Raw genomic sequence first — 24,652 nt, 5'->3', positions numbered from 1 at the left:
GACTGAGGGGTGATCTTATTGGAATGTACAAGATCATGAGCGACATGGATAAAGTGAATGCTCACAGTCTTTTGCTAATGATAGAGGATTATAAAAATAGAGGACATATGCTTAAGGTGAGAGGGGAGAGACTTAACAGGGATCTCAGGAAAACCTTTTTCACTCAGAGACAGGTGCATATCTGGAATTAGCTGCCAGAGAAACCTATAGAAGAAGATATTAGCGCGTTTTCCAAAATTACATTTGAGCAGATATATGGATAGTAAAGGTTTGGAGGGACATGAGCACAAATGGGACAAGCCCAGAATGCCAGCTTGGTCAGCATGGACAAGTTGGGCTAAGGGCCTGTTTCTGTGCTGTATGGCTCTATGCCACAGTAAATAGAAAGAATTTAGAAAACATTTCAGATATTGGCAGTCTGACTTCAAAAACGAAAATACTGGAAGCACTCTGCAGGTCGTGTAGTATCTTGGGAAGAGAAACATGAATTCCACATGTGCTTCACAATATCGGAGACTTGGGTTCGATCCTAGCCTTGTGTGCTGTCCTTGTGGACTTTGAACCTTAACCCTGTAACTGCATGAGTTTTCTCCAGGTTCTCCAGTTTCCTCCAACATCCCAAAGATGTATGGGTTTATAGCTAATTGCCCCTACTATGCAGAGATTGGATGATAAAGTGGGATAACATAGAACTAGTGTGAACAGGGATCGATGGTCAGTGAGGATTCGGTGGGCTGAAGGGCCTAATTTCCATGCTGTATCTCCAAAACTAAATCTAAATCTAAAGCAAAATAAAACCTCTCAGTTTGTCGTTATCTAGCCTAATGCTTTTCTTGTGGCGGACGGTATAGTGGACCGACACTACTGAAAAGTTAAAAACTAGATATGCACATTTTTAGATTTGTGTTTAGATTTGTTTTACCAATGGGCAGCAAAGCATAAATGAAATCCTGTTGACTTTTCATAAATTCTTCAAATTCTTTGTTAATCCAACTTTGAATGCTGTTCTGGGAAATTTGAAATCCATCTTTTTGTTGAAATATTAAAAATCTTGTAATTAGAAAATATAACACACCATTAAGTTGCTATTTACTGTACGTCTTGAACATTTTCACTGGATTCCCTTTATAATTATACTTATTATACTCTTCTAGTGTAAGTAAAAGTTACTGCAGACTGAGCAAGTTCAATTTTTAATTTAAAGATTTTTCTGACTTTTTACAGATCTTGATAGAATTATATATTAGTGAAATGGCATGACAACTAGACAATGGCTTTTTATACGAGCACACAAAAACATAATTTTCCAACCTGTGTCACATTTTAGGTCTGTAAACATCAAAGACACTGTAAAACTGCATTTATCCTTATGAAACACAATATATCTCATACTCATAGCAAGCAAATAATTAGCTTCTCACATTAAAAATAGAACTTTTGTCAACAACGTAGTCAACAACGTCGAAGTCATAAACCACCTTCATTATAGCACACCGAGCTCTACTCCTACACTGTCAGAAAGGGATTAAATCCAGTCGACAAGAGCAGCACAAAACAATTACAGCACTAGCTCTTTAACTTGGGGGACAAGTTTATCAATAATACCATTTCACAAGAGCGACTCTACCTTGTACTAGAAGGTTCTATTTATGTTACAAAGCGTCATATAAATACTCCAGAGAATTAAAATTAAAATAATAACGGAGCTCTCCAATTATCATCATATAACTGTCCTATAAAAAATTCAAAGGGACATTTCCCAGCACCATTGGTTGTCACAATTTTCAGCCTCAACCCCAAAGGCGATATATTTTATTAGACTTGTGGAAAGTAAAGAAGTGCTTGCAGTTATTTACCATCTTTAATAACTGCAGTGTGCACCAAAACACTCTGTACTGTAGTAAAATGCTGCCAATTGGCATCCAATACCTCACCCACAAACAGCAGTGAAGTAAATGTCCTCATAATCCCAGTAAAGGTCAGTGATCTGAAATATTGACTGTTGGTTTCTTTTTCTCCAATTGCTACTTGACCTGCTTCATCTCCCAGTATTTTTGCATTTTCAGCAACTGCCCTATTGTATTGGAGTCCACAGGTTATATAAATGAAAGGGAGATAACTTTTGGAGCAAGGGGGGGAACTCCATGGTCTACTTCGTACAGTGTCACTGACTCAGAAGCATCCACCCAAAAGGGTGGACATGCTTTATTGAGTCAAATCTTTCTGCGAATTACAAGCAACTGGAGCTCGCCAGTCACCTGCATCAAAGTCAAGTCTTATCTGGAATTGGGCCTCCCATTCAGTCAGTCCCATTGATCAGGGAGGCTCAGTCCAGCAGAGGGCCGAAACTGACAGGATCTTCCCCAGACTGACCATGGAAACTGACAAAGTCTTGCTCCAGTTTCACTGTCAAAATGGTCAAGGAGAAACAATACTAAGAAATTGTCTCTTAAATTCATAAATATTCAAACAGCTCAATAACATTTAACACTGAAAATATTTATAATGAGAGTCATACAGCATGGAAACATTTGTCCATGTCAACCAGAATACCTCTTCTAAATTAGTTGCATTTGCTGGCGTATGGCCCTTATAAACCTTTCCTAACCATCTACCCGTCCAAATGTCTTTTAGATGTCATTATAGTACCTACCTCAATTACTTCCTCTGACAGCTCGTTCCATACACCCACCACCCTCTGTGGGGAAAAGGTTGTCCCTCAGGTTCCTAATTTATCCTTCCCCTCTCACCTTAGACCTATGCCCTCTCATTCTTGATTCCCTTATCCTGAGACTATGACTTTGTACATTCACCCTATCTATTCCCCTCATGGTTTTATACACCTCTAGCAGATCACCCATTAACCCCCTGTGCTCCAAGAAATAAAGCTGAACCTCTTCCTATAGCGCAGCCCCTCGTCCTGCAACATATTGTAAATCTTCTCTGCACTCTCTCAAGCCAAATGGCATCTATTCTGACATGCTCGGAAGGCAGGCAAAACTGAATGCAATACTCCAACTGCTGTCTCACCAACATTGTGTTCAACTGTAATAGAACATCCATATTTCTATACTCAGTTCCTTGAAAGATGAAGGCCAGCATGCCAAAAGCACTCTCTACATGTGACACCGCTTCAAGGGAACCTTAATAATATATTCCTTTATACGTCCCACACCGGGGAAATTTACAATGTAATAGCACTTCTAGGTCCCACTGCTCTATACTATTCTTTGTGAAGATTCTGCCCTGGACTGACTTCCCAAAATGCAACACCTGACATTTCATGAATTAAGAGGTAGACACAAAATGCTGGACAAACTCAGAGGGACAGGCAGCATCTCTGGAGAGAAGGAATGGGCCATGTTTCGGGTCAGGACCCTTCTTCACACTTAAATTCATGAATTAAACTCCATTAGCCATTCTCCGCCCACTTGCCCAGCTGATCAAGATTCCATTGTAATTCTGGATAACCATCTTCACTGTCCATGATACCAACTGTTTTAGTGTCATCTGCAAACTTACTAATCACTCTTTGTTCATTCTCATCCAAATCGTTGATCTAGATAACAAACAGCAAATGGACCCAGAACTGATCCCTGAGGCACACGTCCAGTACCAGACCTTCAGTCTGAACACCAATCTTCCACCACCACTTGTTGCTTCCTACCATGAAGGCAATTCTATTTCCAGTGAGCTAGCTCTCCCTGGATTCCACGCAATATAACTTTCAATAATATCCTACCATACTGAACTTTATCAAAGGCCTTGCTGGTCCATATAGACTAGGGGTCTACAGCCCTGCTCTGACCTTGAGATTTTTTTCAAAAAACTCAAATCTATCGTAACTGATCCCAAAAGGCTCACCCAAGGCCACTTCAGTCACTTGCCCTGCCCAAGATAGACACAAAATGCTGGAGTAACTCAGCGGGTCAGACAGCATCTCTGGAGAGAAAGAATCGGTGACGTTTTGGTTTGAGACCCTTTTTCAGACCCGCTGAGTTACTCCAGCATTTTCTGTCGACCTTCGATTTAAACCAGAATCTGCAGTTCTTTCCTACACACTTGCCCTGCCCAATTCCCTAAGAATAGATCATGCATTGCCCTCTCCCTTGTAGGTCTCTATATATTTCCTGAGGAGATTGTCATGAACGTTTTGAAAAATTCCACCCCATCTAAGCCCCCGATACTATGGCAGTCTTAATCTATGTTGGGTAAGTTCAAAGCTCCTTCCATGGCAACCCTAGCAGTCTTCCTCTAATTCCAGTTGACTATTTGGAGGCTTATAGTGCAATCCCAGCAAGATGATCATCCCCTTTTTATTTCCCAGCTCCATCTATATAGCCTCACTGGACAATCCTTCAGAAATGTAATCTAGGACTACTGATGTGATGTTCCCCATAATCAATAAAGCAACCCGCTTTCCTCTTTTACCTCCACCTCTATCTCATCTGTAGGCCCTGTACGTTGGAACATTAAGCTGCCAGTCCTGATCCTCCCGAGGCCAGCTTTCTGTAATGGCCATAACGTCCCAGTCGCATGTACCTATCCACGCCCTGAGTTCAGCCGCCTTACCTGTCAGGACTCCAACATTGAAATAAATGCCATTTAATCCTATCTTCTTTCCTCACTCCCTGCCATGCGGCTGCCTTCCTTGTCTACTGAACTCTCTGTCTCTGACACCTGTATTGACCTCCAGCCTTCTACCTGCTTCACGACTGCATTGGATCTTGCCCCCTGCCAATTGTTTAAATCAATCTAGTTTAAATTGCTAAAGCAACTTAAGAATAAAAAGCCTTCATAACACGTGAAAGCATGAAATATATGTAAATTAACCAATTCACATGATAGAAGAAAATTGTTTTATACTTATCTTGTTTTCTATTTTGATTTCCTTCATTAAATTCAATAAGCTAACTGGACTTGCATCAGGTTAACACAGGGAGGTTCAGCAGGTTGATTTCCCAACTGGAAGGATGGAAAATCTATGGAACTTAATGGCACACTACATTGCCCTATCAGTGAAAATGCCGGCCAATCACTGGAAGCTCAGGGCCATTAAATCATCCGAAAAATGGCATCTCTGACCACGCAAGTCTTCCACACTGCATAGGTAACAGCTTCAGATGTTGCGTTCAGATTTCTGGAGTAGGGTTTGATTATTTTCATGTTCCCAGATTATCTGTTCATTTATTTCCCTGCCCTATGCAAAGATTGATTGGGTCCCAACCGGTTCCATATTTCCCAGACTACAGTTTACCGTCTCATATACAAAAATATGTTACTGAATCTAGGCGGACAACTAGAAGTAATGTCCCAGAAACTAAAAGGGTTATGCAAAAACAAATCTGGTTGCTAAATACCTAAATTGAGAAAAATCATCTTGTGTTATGTATACTAATATTAAATGATTACATCATTTTTTTGCTAGGATATTGTAACAGAAATATACTTGGATCAGACTTGTTGAATGCCAGAATCGCTGGAGATAATTTTTAATGAGGGACAACCCAAGATGGCTCTTCCTGTTGGAGTTATATAATCCATGTGCAATTAACAATTTAAGCAAAATGTTTTTTTGAACAACTGCAGTCAGCAGTGTGCATTATTGTCTATAATATATGACATATGGTAAATAAGCGAACAGCACCTGGTCCTAAAACCACATTGCAAAAAGGTGAATTAATTATGGAATAATTTTCGCTGCACTTAAAAAATTACAATGCTTTCGCACAGATTGTTTGAAGCCTCCTTTTCCACTTTCTTTACAGAAAAATACAAAGTAATACGCGTGTTGCTTGCACAGTGCCTGTTTCCTTGGAAACAGTACAGCCGGTGTCATAAAATTAATAACACAGAACACAAAAAAATCGAATCCTGTGGAAAAATTGAACTCTACTTTGTGTTCACTGCTGACAGATTGCCATCTTGGCACACCCACTAAAGATTGCAACATCAGTTCATTAGCTTATCCAAGCAAGATTTTAAAATAAACCAGCAGCTGAAGTGGGTCTGGTACTCCTAGTAATCAGTACTCTCCATGGAAAGTAAGCCCTGAGGTATGGTAGCGCCAAGCTCTCTCCAGAGCTGAAAAACATCTCCCAAGTGCGTCAGCTGCAGAAGCACTCTGACTCACACTGTCATATTATTCCTGCAGCTTCACTGTAACAGCAGAGAGCTCATAATGGAACTGTTCCAGCATCATTCAACGCCTACTAACATCACACTGAGCCTTTCAATGGAATAGGATAGGCCACAATGGCAGGAATAAATGCTGCATTCTGTGCTTACCTCAAATATAAATGGCATTTGGACGCTCAATATTTTTGGGCAGGGTAGCCCAAATTAAAAAAATAAATAAAATTCATTTCTCTGGTCCTTCTAAATTAAGCATGCTCCAGAGACACATCTTTTCTCTAGTTTCATAAGTCATTTCCTCTAGTTTCATTAAAATTATTTTAGATTTGCATTATTACCATATTAGCAAAGTACCTTCCTGCCATGATGGAACGGCTAATGCTATTAGTAATGCAGATTCAATAGAGCAATACTGCCAGACTGACATATTGCTCAATTGCAATCTGATGATTTCTAAACTGCTCATAGCTTTTAAAAAATAGATCTATCAAAAACAAATATTTTGCAAACTTTTTAAAATTTATAGCCTTGAAACAATTCCAATGCTATTTCTAATGATGACAGAAAACAAGCCATTTGCACAAATGTAGCTTGCTCTATCTGATATGCTCTATCTGATATGCTGTCAAATAGAAAATGGCACTTTGAGTTGAATGTGGTGATTCAATAGATTTAACATAGGGCTAAAATGTATGCCATTGCAAGATTGAAAGAACCGATTTCTCGATTTATTGGGAAGAATAAAAGAATTAGAATAAAGTAACCATTTTTTAAATGTAAACATTTTAACTTTTGAATTGCTTGTAATAAGCGCCTCATGGAATGATTTAATTTTTTCCTCTTGTGATCATTGAGTTACAATTAGGTGGTGCAGCGGGAGAGTTGCTGTCTTACAGCCCCAGAGACTGGGGTTCGATCCTGACCATGGGTACTGTCTGTACGGAGTTTGTATATTCTCCCCATGACCTGCATGGATTTTCCCCAGGAGCTCCGGTTTCCTCCCACACACCAAAGACTTACAGGTTTGTAGGTTAATTGGCTTCGGTAAAAACTGTAAATTGTTCCTTTAGTATAGGATAGTGTAAGGGGATCGCTGGTCAGCGTGGACTCGGTGGGCCGAAGGGCCTGTTTTAGCGCTGCATCTCTAAAGTAAATTAAACTAAACAAAACTAACTTAAACTAAACTAAATAACAGCTTTATCCCTGCCCTCCTCCCAGTTGCACTGGCATCATGACCCGCCTGACCTGCTGAGCTACTCCAGTGCTCTGTGTCTTCATTTGTAAACCAGCATGTGCAGTTCCTTGTTTCTACCTTTACCCCTTTCCTCACTCAGTGCACAGGATATGCACCGGGATAGAGAGAACACAAGCCAGCACTGAAAGGGGCCATTGCAGCATCATGTGCAGAAAAATACATGGCTGTCAGCACTACTGCACATGGAGCCCCACGGGAACTCCTGTCCTCACCATTGGTGCATTGGGATCCTGGATACCAGGAAACAGGCACAAATCCAGCAATGAATCATCCCATGGATCACTGAGCAAAGGCTGACTGTGAGGACTGGTGTGGAGAATGGTGGGGCATGCAGCGCGTCCACCCTTTACTAGCAGGTGGACTGAGGGCTGCCCTCTGCCAGACATTGTGCACTCATTTCTGCTCTGTTTTATCTGTCATTGTCAGCGCAATTTACAGTGTAAGCTTTTGTTTCCACTCTCTCCATTCTCTGGTCACATACCTGCCTGGAAATCTAATGGTCACATTTATTCCATTATGTACTCCCTCATTTGAATCCCACATTTTGCTGTCTCTCAGCTCCTGCTGTCTGATATTCCCATTCAAACATGGCATTTAAAACAGAATTTCATGAACCAACACTCCTGGCACCTTGCCTCACCATTTCACTCATATTCACTCTCCAGGGCACTGTAAATAGTCATTTAAACTATAAACAAAGATATATTATTCATGAAACAGCTGACAGGACTAACTGGCATCACAGTGGTTTGTTTGTTTCCAAATAGCCTTCTTCCAAAATTTTCTTCTGCAAACCCCACAATAACACCAGCCAGCAGCTGACCACATAAATCATCATTGAAGGAGTGAGAGCACAAAAGGACAGTTATTGTCCATGTATTAACCTTGCACGCAACACACATTTTGCACCCTTTACAAAGTCAAATACACCACTACGGTATGTATACTTTGGTGTGCTTTTCAGGGGTCATCGGTTAAGAATCTGATGCCGAAACTCTGACTAATATTTCACCGCCACCCTCAGGGTGCTGAGGATAAAGTAGCTCTCAAATGTAAACACAGTTTGTGAGGCTTGTGCTGAATAAGGTTTGCCAACTTGCTACAAGGCATAATTTAGAAGGCATGAAGGCATGATTCAATGTTAGTGAATGTTTAGGTTGTTGAATGGAGGACTTATCAACCACAATGGTTTATTGCTGAGCTTCTTAAATTAATGCAATTACATTTATTCGAAGTAGAGGATGGGATTCCCTCAGACTCCTGATTTGTGCTTCATAGATAAGATAAGGTTTTGAGAATCAGGAGGAGAGACACTTATAGCAAAACTCCAGCCTCTGACCCGCTGCAAGTGGGATTCATGTGGCTGGTGCCAGGGTAGAGATTTGCCTATGATTTGCGAGTGAATATAAATGGGTCTCTTTTAGGAAATAGTTAACTTGTGCAAAATGAGATGAGAAGCCTATCTTGAACTTGTGCAAAATGAGAAGAGAAGCCTATTTCTGAAACCACTACAGAACTGAATGCACATTACTGATAGAAACAATATTGACTTTGATCCTGTAAGGACCATTTCTGTACTTATGCCAGATGGAACAGTTGGAAAGTCATCCTCCTGGAAATGGATATGTAGCCACAGACCAATTTCTAGTTAGATCAGAAAAGTAGTTTTTGTACATTTAGACTTAGGCACATTTGGTAAGATTCTCCAAATGTTATTGTTGACTCTTCAATAATTCCTGCTGGTCTGCCTGTGCGTTGAAATGCCCCAACTTCAAAAGTGAAGCTGTGAACACAGGTTTATTGCAAGCTATTGAAAGCAATCGTCATGGTATTAGTCAAGGCTCCATGATCACCTCTGTTTCAGGATGTGATGAACAGATTTGACTGAAGGGTTATTTAATTAATTTATTCTTCTCAATGTACACAAGAACCAATTGAACATACAGCAGAACTGTGCTTTAAATGTGATTTTTTTTCAGATGAGTAAATCCAACGGAATCCTTAGTTGCTCCCAACTAACATTACAGCGTAGCCCAACCCCACTCCTTCTGTAAATATGTAATGTGTTAATGCGCAAAGCAAAATCCAGTGGCCTGTCAACCCTTTGGCCTCGATTTACTCCAGTTGGAGAACTAACTAGCATGTCCTGTGACCTTTCTGAAAGACTCTTCAGATGAGAGAAGACAGTATACAGAAGACAGGATATGGACAATCAATTACTTAAATCGAATCAGCTTAAAAAAATATTTCCTCAACCAAGAAAATTATTCTTTTAATTTGATACTTTGTGTTGGGTTCTCTTGCATTCAGCAAAATTCTTGTCTTTGGGGAATTATGCTGAGAAATCTGCTCATTGATCTTGCATATTGTGGTTTGGGGAAAGAACAATTAAGGTAGATTATATATTTGAAATTATTTATTTGCAGTAAAGTTTTGAAGTATTTGAAAGTGTATAATTTTTAAAGGCAGGAAAATGGGTTTAGGAGGGCGAGATTGATCAGCCATGATTGAATGGCAGAGTAGACATGATGGGCCGATTTGCCTAATTCTGCTCTTATCACATAATCTTATGATTATGATTTTTGTAAATTGTTGTATGTTTTAATTGTTTATTTCAATGCTTGCCACATGATCCAATATGCTTTACCAGCCATGTATGCAAGGCCTCGGTGATTGGGTCCAGGATACTCTCAGGGAGCAGATTGGCCTTATGGATCCAAATCAGCTGAGTGGGGGACAAATGGATATCAAGATGATAATCTAGGTCAATAATTTAGCTTGTAATTTGTTTTTTTATTTCACTAAAATCAACATATTTAGAATGATAACATGTATAATCATTTCAGTGTCAGTGTGTAGCCCTGTAAGGGGGAAACAAAATAAGCATAACTCTTTTAATCCTATGTGATATGAGCGACAACTGATGCTACATATATTGCAGGAGTCACAGACTTTGTTCAGTTGTGATACTTGATAAGAGATGAATGATAGGGTTGGAGTTTGAATATATTGAAGACTTTATACCAATTAGAAACAAACATTTAAGATGCAGTGTGACTATTGAACAAATATCCCAATTGAGATAGATCAGAATAACACCTTGCCTAAGATTCTAGAACTAAAAGCATTATTTAATTAGGTGTCCTTCATTTATGGTAGAGGTAGAGGACTTTAGTTTCTCCGAGAAGGTTGGAAATCTTTGGAATGCTCTTCCTCACAGGTGGTGGAAGCATACTGTTTGAATTTTTTTTAAGTGTGAGGGAGATAGATTCATAATAAGCAAAGGATGAAAGGTTATCATGGAGAAGCAGGAATGCAAAGTAGAGATTATAGTTAGAAGGTACAAAGTGCTGGAGTAATTCAGCAGGTCAGGCAGCATCCTTGGAGAACATGGGTAGGTGACCTTTCCGGTCAGGACCCTTCTTCAGACTGATTGTAGTGGGGGGGGGGCAAAGAAAGTTAGAAGAGGCGAGGGGAAGGAGAAAGCATGGCAGGTAATAGGTGCCTCCCTTCCCCTTCATCTACATTCCTTCCCCAGTTAGCAACTCTTCAATACTTTGTCTCACACCTTTTTTTTAATCTCTCACCTATGTTTACCTATTACCAGCTACACGTTGTCCTGCCCCTCCTCTCTTCGAGCTTTCTTCTTTCCCCCCCACCCCTATACAATCAGTCTGAAGAAGGGTCCAGATCCAAAATGTTACCTATCCATGTTCTCCAGGAATGAGTTACTGTGCACTTTGTCTTCTTTTGTAAACCACCATCTGCAGTTCCTTGTTTCTTCACAGGCAGTTAGGTTGGTCAGGATCATACTCAATGGTGGAGCAGGGTCAAATGGCTTAATAACCGACTCCTGCCCCAGATTTGTATTTCAAAACTTATATTTATTTGTATTTATGTATGTACCCTAAAGTGCTTTGCGAGGTCTATTGAGAATGCATTGAATAGGAACTGTTTGATTAGGCAAAACAGATAGTGGATTATCCCATTTAGACTTTACAATGCATTTCAAACTGGCTGTTCCATCTGAATTATTCTTTTGATTTGTTAGCTACTTTGAGATCCTTTCAAAAGAATACACCATATATTTTTTAATTTGTTGCAATAATGTAGTTGTGTTGGGCTATAAACTATTTAAAATATACTCAATGTATGTAAACAATGACAAGTACATATAAAGCATACACAAAGCAGGAAACCAAAAATCTATAATCTATTCCAAACTGTTAGCTTACCTATTATATCGCTGCCCTCCATCGATCCAATAGAATAGTTGGCAGGGCTAATGGGAGGTGTGGTGTTAACGCTGGCATAGCCTGCAGATGAACTGACCTCTGACTGATCATAAACATGACTTGGTCTGTACACCTCTTGTGAGGAAATTAGTGAAGTTCTCTGTTTAGGCTGAAATATATAAAAAAATAAAATTGTCAGTACAAAGCTTTCCAAGTATTTCAAACTACATTCAATTTTATTTGTTTATTTGGTAAGAAATAAAAACCGCACATGAGAGATTCTAAACAGTACCGCACAGAACTCTTTGTGTGCAGTTTTGACAGCCTTTGTTATTCACAACAAATTTCCAGGCTGAGATGGAGAAGCATTTGAATTATATCTTTTGTTGCTTTCCTGGAAGCACATGGGTTCCCCATTTGGTCCCATTCTTTCTCCCTTGGACAGATGCCTGGTCTTAGTCCCTGCCAACATTAATGTACTTTCCATGGTGCCCTTATTATTCCAGACCACTAGTACACAGTGTGTTTTTTTGCCAATATAATTCAAATGCAGAGAACACAGGTTTAAGGTGAGAAGGGAAAAGGTTTAATACGAATTTGAGGGGCAACATTGTCACCCAGAGGGGGGTAGGTATATACCGGAGGAGATAGTTAAGGAAAAAGCATAACAACATTTACAACACATTTGGACAAGTACATGAATAGGAAAGGTTCAGAGGGATATGGGGCAAACGTGGGGAGGTGGGACCAGTGTAGATGGGGCATCTTGGTCGGCATGGGCAAGCTGGGCCGAAGGGCCGTTTCCGTGTTGTAAAACTATGATTCTATAATACATGTAATAATTATAAATGGCACTGTCGTATTACAACCATTTTTTCTTATTTTAAATCAAGATGTTTCGGACAAGATTTTGTTTTGCAACTGACATGGGGATTTTATAATTGAAACAATTATATCTCTGCACATTTCAAATATCTGATTATAATGCAGATGGTTCTCCTTCAACTTCTCAATTAAGAAAAACCTAATCCCCACAAGTACGTAAATTTAGCCCAATACCGAAAATCATAGGTCTAAACCAGTATCAGTTCAACAGCACAGTCTGAATCACACCACTTGTGAATAAACGCTTAAATAAGCAACAAGAAACTCATCAGAGGAGGAGTGAAAAAGAAAACCTGTGATCCTCGAGGCAGTTTCAATTGTTTGGACTGTTATTTAACATAAAACAATTCACAAAAGATTTGGCGAGAAATGGTTACAAAATCAAGTTGTTCAAAAATAAATAATCAACCTCCCTCCACCAGCAGAATTCCAATATCTGAGAATTCTGATTTAAATCAGAGAGCAGGAAAAGGCCACACCCTGCCATTTTATTGGATTTTGTCCCAATGCATTTTCTTCTAACCATTAATTGTTTGAACATCTACACTGGTTGTCAAAATTGCTGGAAGACTTTGAATTTCACTGAGTAGAGGGGTGAGTAGTGGGTGAGTTGCCAGGCGAGACTAAAGTTGGACAGCCTGTTGGAATTTATCTGTTGTTTCTGTTGGAGTTTAGTAGATGTTTTGACAGAAACATTTAAGATGATGCACAAGGGCATTCTGATCATCTTATTTTTCCTCTGACATTTTTCCACATTATATTGAATTAGCCAGGTCTGGACAGGATACATGTGAAGAATATGTTTCCTCTTGTAGGAATACCTAGAATCAGATATCACTGTTTAAAAATAAGGGCTCGACCATTTACAGCAAAGATAAGGTAAAGTTATTTCTCCAAGGGCCATGAGTCTTCCTCAGACTACGATGGAAGCAGGGTTTCTGAAATATTTTAAGACAGATGTAAATAGATGGTTGTTAAACAATGGAGAGAAAGATTACTGTGAGTAGATGGGAATGCAGAGCTGAGGTTAAAATCAGATCAGCCTATGATCTTCTGAAATGGTACAGCGATCTTGAGGCGATGAGTGATCTACTCTTGCTCCCAATTCATATGTTCACATGGAAGTTCTTCTCCATGTCAGCACCACCTTGGCATTATTGTTCCCTCATCACTGTTGGTTCAAAACCCTGGAACCTTTCACCTACCAGCCTTGCTGGTGTCCCCACACCACAAAGACTATTGCCAATATAAAAATCATCGTTAACTTCTGAATGGACAGTAAAAATGCTGACCTTGGCAATATGGAGACCCACATCACATGTCGCTATCCTCGAGAGGTGGTTACACTCTAAGGACTCACTTGCTAGTAAAAAAAGCTGAGACCCTTTATAGAAGTTTGTGGTTTCAGTAATAGTTCAGCAGAGAATTTGGCTGAGTACAGACCTCCCACGTACATAATCGCCATTCAGTCAGGCAGTTTCTTACTCACACTGTTACTTGTCTATTCAGTAGCCCGCAGTTTTTCATTCATCCCACGCAGACACCTACAGTTAATCACCTGCATAATCACTAACTGAGAGCCATCCGATCTTTTATGAATATCTAAGTTTCTATGATTCTACCTTGATATGTAAAATGGAACAAGCACCATGCTTGCTATTAAAAAAATATGACAACTGTAGGACCTCCAGAAAAATACTTTTAAGTGATCAAATTATAATTGAGTAAATGAAGCAGGCTATTTAGAAGAATTGGCCAGACGAAGCACGTATCATGCCGGCTGACAGGCCAGAGGTGATTACGTGAGAAAACAGCCAATTATCCATACAAGATTCTCTCCATAGAGATAAAAGAGAAACTACAGATAAGTAGTAATTTTAGACTTCAGCCTTAATTTCCCAAAATGCATTCCCTTCAAGCTATACTCAATCTGCATGATAACACTTAATTTATTGTTCTGGCTCACACAAGACTGTGGAGAACCAGGACCAGATGGGTTGTGGCAGGCACTGGCTTGCAGTCACAATTCCACAGCCTCCCCATCCACAGTCACACAGTTCATACAGCTGCTGCCTCTCAGCACAGACCCCAAATTCGATCCTGAAGAAAGGTTTCAACCCTAAATGTCACTTATGCATGTTCTCCAGAGATGCTACCTGACTTGCTGAGTCACTGAGTTACCTGCTGTGCACGTTGTGTCTTTTTTAAAATCCTGATCATTGGTGATATTTGTGCAGAGTTTGCTTGTTCTCCCTGTGACAACATGGCTTTCATGAGGTTTCTTCCCCATTCCAAGATACGCAAGTTGTTCAGTTAATTGGCCACTGGTAATGGCCATAAAATGCTCTCGTCTGGGTGAGTGGTAGAATCTGGGAAGAGTTTATGGGAACGTTGGAGAATAAAAAAATGGAACTAGTTTAGGATTAGGGTAAAGTATTTCTTAAGGTTGGCACAGACTCAATGGGCCGAAGGGCTTTTTGTTGTATCTTTGCCACATCTTTGAATATCTTGTAGGGGACCTCAGCAATGTAGTAATTGTGACTATTTTTTCAAGAAAGCAGACAAGTCTAATTGTGGCTCCAGAGAAATCTTCCTGCTGTCTGCCACAGAGAAATCATCGCCAGATCCTCCTCAATTGACTCCTTTCAGTCGCTGTACATGGAGCCTCCATCCAGGGATGAATTACATGTCCCAGTCTGTGTCAATGGTGCCCAAGAGGAGATGATCGACAGCTTCAAGGTCCTTGGTGTAAATATCACCATGCAGGATCAGTTTATCCTGGTCTAACCACGTTGAAGCAACAGCCAAGAAAACACACCAACGTCTTTATGTCCACAGAAGACCAAACAAAATTTAACATGACTTCAATGACTCTTAACAATTTTCACAGATGTACCATGGAAAGTAACTTATCTGAATACACCAGAACTTGGCATGGCTACTGCTCTGTCTAGGACTGCAAGAAATTGCAGAGTTCTAGATGCAGCCCAATCCATCACACTATCAACCTCCCCTCATCCTCCCCCTCCCCACACCTTCCCCTCCTCCATTAACCATTTACACTTCCTGCTGTCTCAGGAAACCTGCCAACAGAGTTAAGTATCACTCACACCCGGTCCTTCTTTCTTCTCCCCCCTCTCTTGGTTAGTACAGGTGTCAGAGGTTATGGGGAGAAGGCAGGAGAATGGGGTTCGGAGGGAGATAGATCAGCCATGATTGAATGGCAGAGTAGACTTGATGGGCCGAATGGCCTAATTCTACTCCTATCACTCATGATCTTATAATCTCTCATTGCGCAGAAGTGTAAAAACTTGAAAACATGTGTTGGAAAATTCGGGGACCCCTTCTCTTCTCCACTGTTAAAGAGACTCTTAAACTGACCTCTCATACTTGGGTTGAATTCTCGATCTTCTTTGTAACCTACCTACATTGTAGCTCTTGCACTTTTTAACTGCAGTTTCTCTGTAGGTGCAACATTATATTCTGCCAGCAGTTGCTTTTTGTCTCTGTTAAATTACCTGATGTACTCATGTATAGTATTATTTGCCTGCATAATACGCAAAACAGCTTTTCACTGTTCAGATTATATGGCTCTGCAGCAGATCTATTCTCAGTGAAGACTGGTGTCAAATATGACTCTGTCATTCAGATTCCCAGCTTCTGCAGTTTAGCGATTCTCACAGGACTGAATGCAAATTGGCAGCAGCTGCAGGTAGGATGGGTGCATTTTTCTATGTCACTCCCAGGCAGTAACCAGGGTGGAGGGATCTGCCACCCACCATACAAACTGCCTGGTCTTCACGACAACGATATCTCCAATCAGTTACGTAACTTGGATAGGAAGGGGAGGTAAATAAAATGAGTATTGGTGGGGTCTGAACTTCCATGGACAATGGATGAAGTAGGAGTTAAATTGGAAATTGCTACTTTGACTAAAGCAATAAATCAGAAAGATGGATTACAGTTGTCATGGCACGTTTAAATCCATGACAAAAGTCATTGTAATAATCATCAGCCGGCATCATTTATAACATTATGTTGTGACAGCTTCATGCTTATGCTGTGTGCTTACACTGTGCAGTGTTTGGCCTCCATGTTTTATACAAAATGATTTCATTTATTGTGACCCCAGATAGAACATAGTACAGAGAAAAGTACAGCACAGGAAAAGGGTCTCTGCCCCATAATGTCTGTGCCGAACATATTAAACGAATGTCTTCTGCCAACATGTAATCCATACCCCTCCATTCCCAGCATATCCATATGCCTATCTGGATCTGCTGGGAATGGAGGGGTATGGATTACATGTTGGCAGAAGACACACTGTTTCCTTCACCCCAGGCACTCACCACCCCTTGTGTACAAAAAAAACTTTCCTGCACATCTCCTTTAAATGTTTCCCCTCTCAACTCTGACATTTTGGGGGGAAATGTTCTAACTATCCACCTTATCTATGCCTCTCATGCTTTTATATACTTCTATCAGGTCCTCCCTCAACCTCCCTTGGCATTCCAGAGGAAACAACCCAAGTCCGTCCAACCACTCCTTGCATCTAATACCACACAATCCAAGCAGCAGTCTGCCGAACCTCTCTGCACCCTTTCCAAGACGTCCATATCTTTTCTGTACTGGGGCGACCAAAGATATTGTCACTTTCAAGGAGCTTTGGACTTCGACTTCAAGATCCCTCTGCACATCAATGTTGTAAAAGCTCCAGCCATCAACTGTATACCTTCCCCTTATATTCAACCTCCCAAAGTGCAACATTTTACACTTGCTCAGATTAAACTCCATCTGCCATTTCCCCATCCCTTTCTGTAGAGTGAACAGAAGCACAGAAATAGGTCCAGGAAAAAAAATTGCAGATGCTGGTTTAAATCGAAGGTAGACACAAAATGCTGGAGTAACACAGCGGGTCAGGCAGCATCTCGGGAGAGAAGTCTTTATAAATTGGGTATGGAGAAATAGTTTCCTCCCTGTGGAGGAATCTAGAAATTGTTTCTTTATTTTCATTGTTTCTTGAAAACAATGCAATTGAATGAAAATCAATTATTATGTACAGCGCTCTGAAACTTTTCTTTACATAACTGGCTCTAGATTTCAGACATTTGGAATATTGTGCATTGGTAGTAAAGGTTTAGAGGAATATGGGCCAAACACTGGCAGGTGGGACGAGCATATAAGGGGCATCTTGTTCAGCATGAACAAGTTGGCCCAAAGGATTTATTTCTGTGGACACAAAATGCTGGAGAGAAGGAATCTTGGGAGAGAAGGAATGGGTGACTTTTCAGGCCGAGACCCTTCTTCAGACCTGAAGAGGAGTCTCAACCCGAAACATCACCCATTCCTTCTCTTCAGAGGTGCTGCCTGTCCCGCTAAGTTATTCCAGACTTTTGTATCTATCTTTAGAATAGTAAACCTTCTCTGAACTGCTGCCAATGCGCAAGCATCATTCCTTAAACAGGAACACCAATACTGCAGATAAGATCTAACTAATCCCCTATATAAATGAAGCATACATTTCCTACTCTTTGATTCACTTCCTGCATAAAAATACAAGAATATTCTTTTAGATTGCCTAATCAATTGCTTCCCTGCATACTAGCCTTTTGTAAATCATGTACTTATTGTGAGCTACAATGCGATAATAAAAAATAATAAAAAAATAGAATCAGCCTAAAACACAGAATCACTTCAAACTAAAAGAAAAGCATTAGAGAAAAACAAAATAGTTTAAAAAACGTGTTCTCTTTCCTGTCTTCCCTGCAGTGCTACATTCCCCATCAGAATCAATTGGTCAAAGATTTTGTACCATCTAACAAGTGTTTAAGAATCTACTAGGTTCTGGAAAAGTCTAAATAGATTGGAAAATAATGAGTGTAACACCATAGTACACAACATGGAGGAAAGAAAAAGTAGGGAAGAACAAGCTGATTGTTTCACATCAATTATTGGGAAATGCTGGAAACCATTATTGAAGATGCAGTGAAAGGACACCGGAAAATGTATTTTGTCAGATTCAAAAGCTAACGTTAAAATTTCAGGATATATTTGCAGGGTTTAAACAGGGGTCCAGTAGACATTATGTGACTGGATTTTCAATTGGAATTTGATAAGATGCTTCAAAATAAGTCATTACATGAAGATAGAGGCTCACAGGGATATTGGCAACATATCAGCATGGATATAGGATTAGTATCAGAAAATAATCACAAATACACAGGTCATTTTTAAATTAGCAGAATATGTTTTACCATGTTACCACAAGTTTTAATACTATAGATTTAGTACAGTTATTTACAATCTACTTTAACAACCTCAATGACAGTGTACGACTTTGTACAACAGCGTGCAATTCAAATTTATTGCTGATACAAAGTCAGCTTGGGAAATGAACAATAAGGAGGGTGGAAACAGTTCACTAAAGGACACCATGAGGTTATATGAATAAATGTTCGTTTGCACAGATGGCTACGAATCCTTGGGATCGTCCACTGCAACGGCGTGCAGAAGATCAGACACCGTTTATTCAAGGTGGAGACCGAATATCAAAGAGATTGGAGATTGGGCTGAAAGCACAGATTACTAGCCACAATCTCACTTAAGGGTAAGGGTGTAATGGGGCCATGTGGCCTCCTCCTGTTCTAGATACTTATGTTTCTGTGCAAGGACCATTCTGCTGGATGGGAGGCTCGCTTGAAACATCAGATCAGAGAACAACTGATCCATGATATTCTGGGATAACTTGAAAGACCCCAGAACATAAATGCATTTTTTTGAGAATATATTTTTACTTACAAAATACACCAAAGCAAACTTGGAATATAAATTTGTAACTACTCACTCATATTCAGTATTTGCATAGCTTCTGTGAAGCACCTGAAAATATTTTGGAATATTTAACAGCACAATATAAATACAAGCCTGAAGAAGGATCCTGACCCGAAATATCTTCTGTCCATTCTCTGCACAGATGCTGAATTCCTCCGGCACTATGTGTTTTGCTCAAGATTCCGGAATCTGTAGGTTCTCATGTCTCCAATAAAAATACAAGTTTTGTTTTCATTCTTGAAATTATGGAGTAGGATAATAATTTGGTGCCGACCACTGATGCAAGTGTCTGGCTGTGTAATCCCTCTGCCAGGAGGTCCCATTTACTTTGACGACCAGGGCAGTCCACACTAAGCTTGCCGAGTCCACAGAAATATTTGACCTCTTCCTTGTCTCGAAATAAATAGTTTTCCAAGAGTCAAGAGTGTTTAAGTGTGATGTGCACCAGGATGGAGCAATGTAATTCTTATTTGTCATAGGTTTACAGGGACATTAACGCAACAACACAACAAATAATTATACAATTAACAATAACATAATAAGTCTATATATAAGACAATAACTGCAGATGCTGGTACAAATCGAAGGTATTTATTCACAAAATGCTGGAGTAACTCAGCAGGTCAGGCAGCATCTCAGGAGAGAAGGAATGGGTGACGTTTCGGGTCGAGACCCTTCTTCAGTCGGGTCTCGACCCGAAACGTCACCCATTCCTTCTCTCCTGAGATGCTGCCTGACCTGCTGAGTTACTCCAGCATTTTGTGAATAAATATAATAAGTCTATATTAGTTCAGTGCTGAGATAGTGCAGTGGTTAGCGTTGTGCAGTATGGTTCAACGGCCTGATGGTTGACTGCAAGAAGCTGTTCTTGAACCTGGAGGTAATGGTTCTCAGGTACATTCTGGTAGCAGAGAGGTGAGAGCGTGGCCAGGGTGGTGTTGGTCTTTGATTTAATTAGCTACCTTCTTGAGGCAGTGCTTCCTGCATATCCCTTCAATGATGGGAAGCCAATCCCCATGATGGACCTGGCAACGTCCACCACTTTCTGCAGGCTCCTTTGTTCGTGGATGTTCAAGTTTGGAGTTCAAGGAAGAAACTCAAGTCATACTTTTGAAGTCTCTTTCTCTTGATCTCTATATTTTACACAGCAGCACATAAGTAGTGCACGGTTATCCAGAATAAATTGCAGAGGCGTTCTGGATAATTTGTAATGGATTTAAAGGCTACATCTGAATTAGGGTGGTTAACCTGAAGATCAATTTAAATTTTTCTTGAGTGCAATATTTTTCCGTTTTTAGCAACAATACATTTTTTTGGGGGGGGGGGGGAGAAAAAGGAAAACTGTAACACCGTTGTTACACATTTGATGGATGTCATTGAGAAGAGTTAATGACACTTAGTTGGTAAATACTTTACTTTTCAATGCATTTCTTAGACTGAAAAATTCTTTATTAATTGTGCTGACCTGAAATAATATAATAATATAATAATAAAAGTGAGGTGAATTAATTTGTACTTTTAAAATCCAATACTTTTTGTTGTTTGTGCTCAATATAATGAAAACATTTAGCAACAAGGGAGGAAAATTAGATGCTGTAATCCAGTTTTCAAGTGAAGGGAAAAAAACATTGTGGAACATGAAACATGTTTCGCCTTGTAATTGGTAAGCCAATCATTTCCAGCTTCACTTGATAAAAGGTGTCAACCTATCACCTGCCACCTATTATAGAAATAAGTATAACACAGACATTAAAGTAGATTCCAAAATGTGAATACCAACAGCAGCAGAGCAATAATGATGATGTTGATCTACAAATGGCAAATTCCCATGAGATGTAAAAAGGGTTGAGAGGTTGCTAGATCGGGAAAAAAACAAGCATTACAGACCAATATTTTACAGAAAACATTCCATTTGTTTATTGTGATTTTGGTGGTCTTTCTGACCTCTGAAAATAATACTCTAAAGTAACAATGAAAAGCAACCTTTCCACAATAGTGCAATCCAACACCAAGGATTCTGGAACCTAATGTGATAAGACAACAATTTTTTTGTGGGATTTTTCACTGAACCGAAGTTAAATCAGTGAACCTACAGGATATTAATCTATTTATACAACCCCAACCAGCCATATCCTATAAATAGCATGTACCTTATCCCAGTGCTCAATAAAGTATTTAATCATCCATGTCTATGCTTATTGCTTTCACCTTCATTTCTAATCTTAACCTGGTGCGTTTAAAGAAATTAAACAACATTGCGTTAGATACTTGCAAAGTCACCAGCTACTCCAAACATATAAACTGAATGAGAAAACAGTTCCTCTTACCTAATCTGCTTCAGAGCCTATTAACATTGTTAGTGCATTTCCCTGCTTTACAAATGCAGGTGAAATATCCTGAAAGTACTTCCACTACCTTTGCCTTTCTTTTTGATGATAATGGATTACTACCTATTCATTTAAGTACTGATGCACCTGCACAAATCATTGGTAAGACCAAATTGGAGTACCACTTTGTACCACAGCTATAGGAAGGATGTCATTAAGTTGGAACGGGTGCAGAGGAGTTTAGTTTAGTTTAGTTTATAGATACAGCGCGGAAACAGGCCCTTCGGCACGACGTTCACACCGACCAGCGATCCCCGCACTGTCCTACACACCAAGGACAATTTTTACATTTATACATTTATACCAAGCCAATTAACTTGCAAACCTGTACGTCTTTGGAGTGTGGGGGGAAACTGTAGATCTTGGAGTAAATCCACGCAGGTCACGGGGAGAACGTACAAACTCCATACAAACAAGCACCCGTAGTCAGGATCAAACCCAGGTCTCTGGCACTGTGAGGATAGTGGCTCTACCACTACGCCATCATACTGCCCTAAGAGATTCACTGGGATGTTCTTAAGGCTATCCTCTAAATGCTTACCAGCATATGAGAGACCCTTATTTAGCATAATATTCCAAATGAGATCTTAAGCTAAGAGATGTACAAGATTAAAATAACCTGAATAGTTTTAGTCATAGCTCAATTATCCCATCCAAAATTTATTTTTCTTTCCATTCTTGCTTATACAAAAGCTTTCCTCGGATGCATTTTATATTACTTCATTTTTCATCTTTTCATGGTATTTACTGTTATTGTCAGGAAATATATTAAATGTTCAGGCCAAAGCCCACTCACCTTACAGGCTCAGATCCTTTTAAATCATATTTTCACTGATATCTAATGTTATTGATAAACGTTATACCACCAGGAAGGCTCTTTTCCAGATTTAAAAAAAATAACATAAATAAAACAGGAGAATCAAAGTGCAACTCTTTTTTCTTGATTTCTAAACCAGAATATTACCATCCACTTTTCATTGCAGTCAACTTCCAACAGAGCCACTTCAATTTATTGTTTATTATTTGTACTCTAATTTCCTTGATAGACACATATATAGAATTTTTATTAAGTGTCTTCTGAAATCTCAGAGATTTTATATCCAATTGAAGATATTATATGTCCATAAATTTAGTAACAACCTTCAAGAATTCTATTGTATTGTCTGTTAGCTTGTATTTCTAAAGTAATGCTGCTAAGTCCTTTTCGTCTGTACATTATTTATTGGGACTTTGATGGAGCTTTATAAAATATTTTCATTAATTTCATTTGAAACTGATTTGAGAATAATGGTGCTGTGAATACCCATCCATCTATGCATTGATTCGGCTGCACAAGTCGTTGGTGAGACCAACTTGTCTTACTGTGTGCAGTTCTGGTTGTCCAGCCTGAGGAAGGATGTCATTAGGTTCAAAGAGATTCACCAGGATGTTACCTGGGCTTGTGGGCTCGAGCTAAAGGGAGAAGTTGGGCAGTCTGAGATTTTTTTCTTAGGAGCATAGGAGGCCGAGGGATGACCTGACTGATGTGATGACAAGACCATCAGAGTCTTTTTCCCAGGGTGTCAGAGAAATCTATAGTAACAGATACAATTATGATTTGCAAAAGACACTTCAAGAGATATAGAGATAAAAAGGGTTTGAAGGCAATGAGTCAAATGCAAGCGAATGGGACCAGCCCAGTATGCTAACTTGGTCGGCATGGACAAGGTGAGCTGGAGGGCATGTTCCAATGTTGTATGGGTCTGCCTTGTATGCTCCTTGAAAGTCAGAATATTAACTACCAACCAGATTTAGACTAAACTGCTATATATCCCACGATATGGAATAACAAAAAGTCATTGATTTCAAGTTTCAAAGACTTTCATATTTTCATTCTTGATATTTTTATGCTGCTATGTTGTGTGATAGATTAGCAATAAATCAGGAAATCCCCAAGCAACTCCGTGAAACACACTAATAAACACCTCAGTCATTGGTCTTTGCAATAATTCAACACTGACTGCTTAGAGCATAGTTTACAGAGGGATTCTCAGTTTTATATGTTACTAGACTGAGGTGGACCCATTGGGTCCAAATCTCTCCTGCGGGCCTCTCCTGGGGCAACCCTCTCCAACTGACAAAGCCCGTTGCCGGGCGGGGAGTGTCCCCCGGGGCTGTGGGCGGTCGAGGAGGGTCAGGGAAGGGGAGAGCGAACCACTCATCTCAGCCCCATGTTGCCAGCGCTGTAGCCAGAAGCCACTTCTGCAGCATGGTGGCGATCGTCGGTGAAGGGCGGCGAAGGGCGGCAACGGCCGTCATGTTGGACCCTCTGCCGCCGCTCTGCACCACGGGAGGAAGGTCAGGCGCGGGGCAAGCCGGGACGGCGCCGGTCCTCCCCCCTCCCCCTTCCCCGCACTCACCCACTCCATCCCCCCTGAACCTCCCTCCTCCCCTCCCCCCTACTCACCCACTCCATCCCCCCTCAGCCCTCCAAATCTCTCCTGCATTGGTCTAGCACCCTCCCCTCCCCCAAGCTCCCCTTCCTCTCCTCCCCCCACTTACCCACTCACATACAGCATCCCCCTCAACCACCCTTATCTCCCCTCCTCCCCCCCACTCTCCCACTCCATCCCCTTTCAACCCCTTATCCCCCCCTCCTCCCCTCCCCCCACTCACCAACTCCATCCCCCTTCAACCCTCTTCCTTACCTCTCCCCTCACCCATTCACACCATCCCCCCTCAACCCCCCTTATCCCCCCCTCTCCTCACCCCCCCTCACGCACTCACCCAACTCCATTCCCCCTCAACCCCCTTTATTCCCCCCCCGCCCCCCACTCCCACTCAACCACTCCATCCCTCCTCACGTGGCCGGAAGCGAGCTGCGGCTCGCTAAGGGTCGCTGCCGTTTACATCATCTCAAAGTGGAAATATCGTAGGTAACCCCA

General features: G+C 40.5%; 1 protein-coding gene across 8 annotated transcripts in view; it reads right to left on the bottom strand.

Annotated features, from left to right (window-relative positions):
* anks1b (ankyrin repeat and sterile alpha motif domain containing 1B) overlaps nucleotides 1–24,652 on the bottom strand; it is a 647,894-nt gene that overhangs the window by 138,162 nt on the left and 485,080 nt on the right. For all 8 annotated transcript variants that reach the window (XR_013548787.1, XM_078419858.1, XM_078419856.1 and 5 more), the window contains one exon: nucleotides 11,626–11,794. Coding sequence is in view for 7 of the 8 variants with exons in the window: in XM_078419858.1 (XP_078275984.1) it covers nucleotides 11,626–11,794 (169 nt within the window). In the remaining variant the exon portion in view is untranslated. The remainder of the gene's footprint in view (nucleotides 1–11,625; nucleotides 11,795–24,652) is intronic.

The sequence above is a fragment of the Rhinoraja longicauda genome, chromosome 23 (genome assembly GCF_053455715.1).
Source record: "Rhinoraja longicauda isolate Sanriku21f chromosome 23, sRhiLon1.1, whole genome shotgun sequence".
NCBI classification, from domain to species: Eukaryota; Metazoa; Chordata; class Chondrichthyes; order Rajiformes; family Arhynchobatidae; genus Rhinoraja; species Rhinoraja longicauda.
Note: the sequence above shows the minus strand (reverse complement) of the source record. Positions and strands in the feature narration are given on the sequence as shown.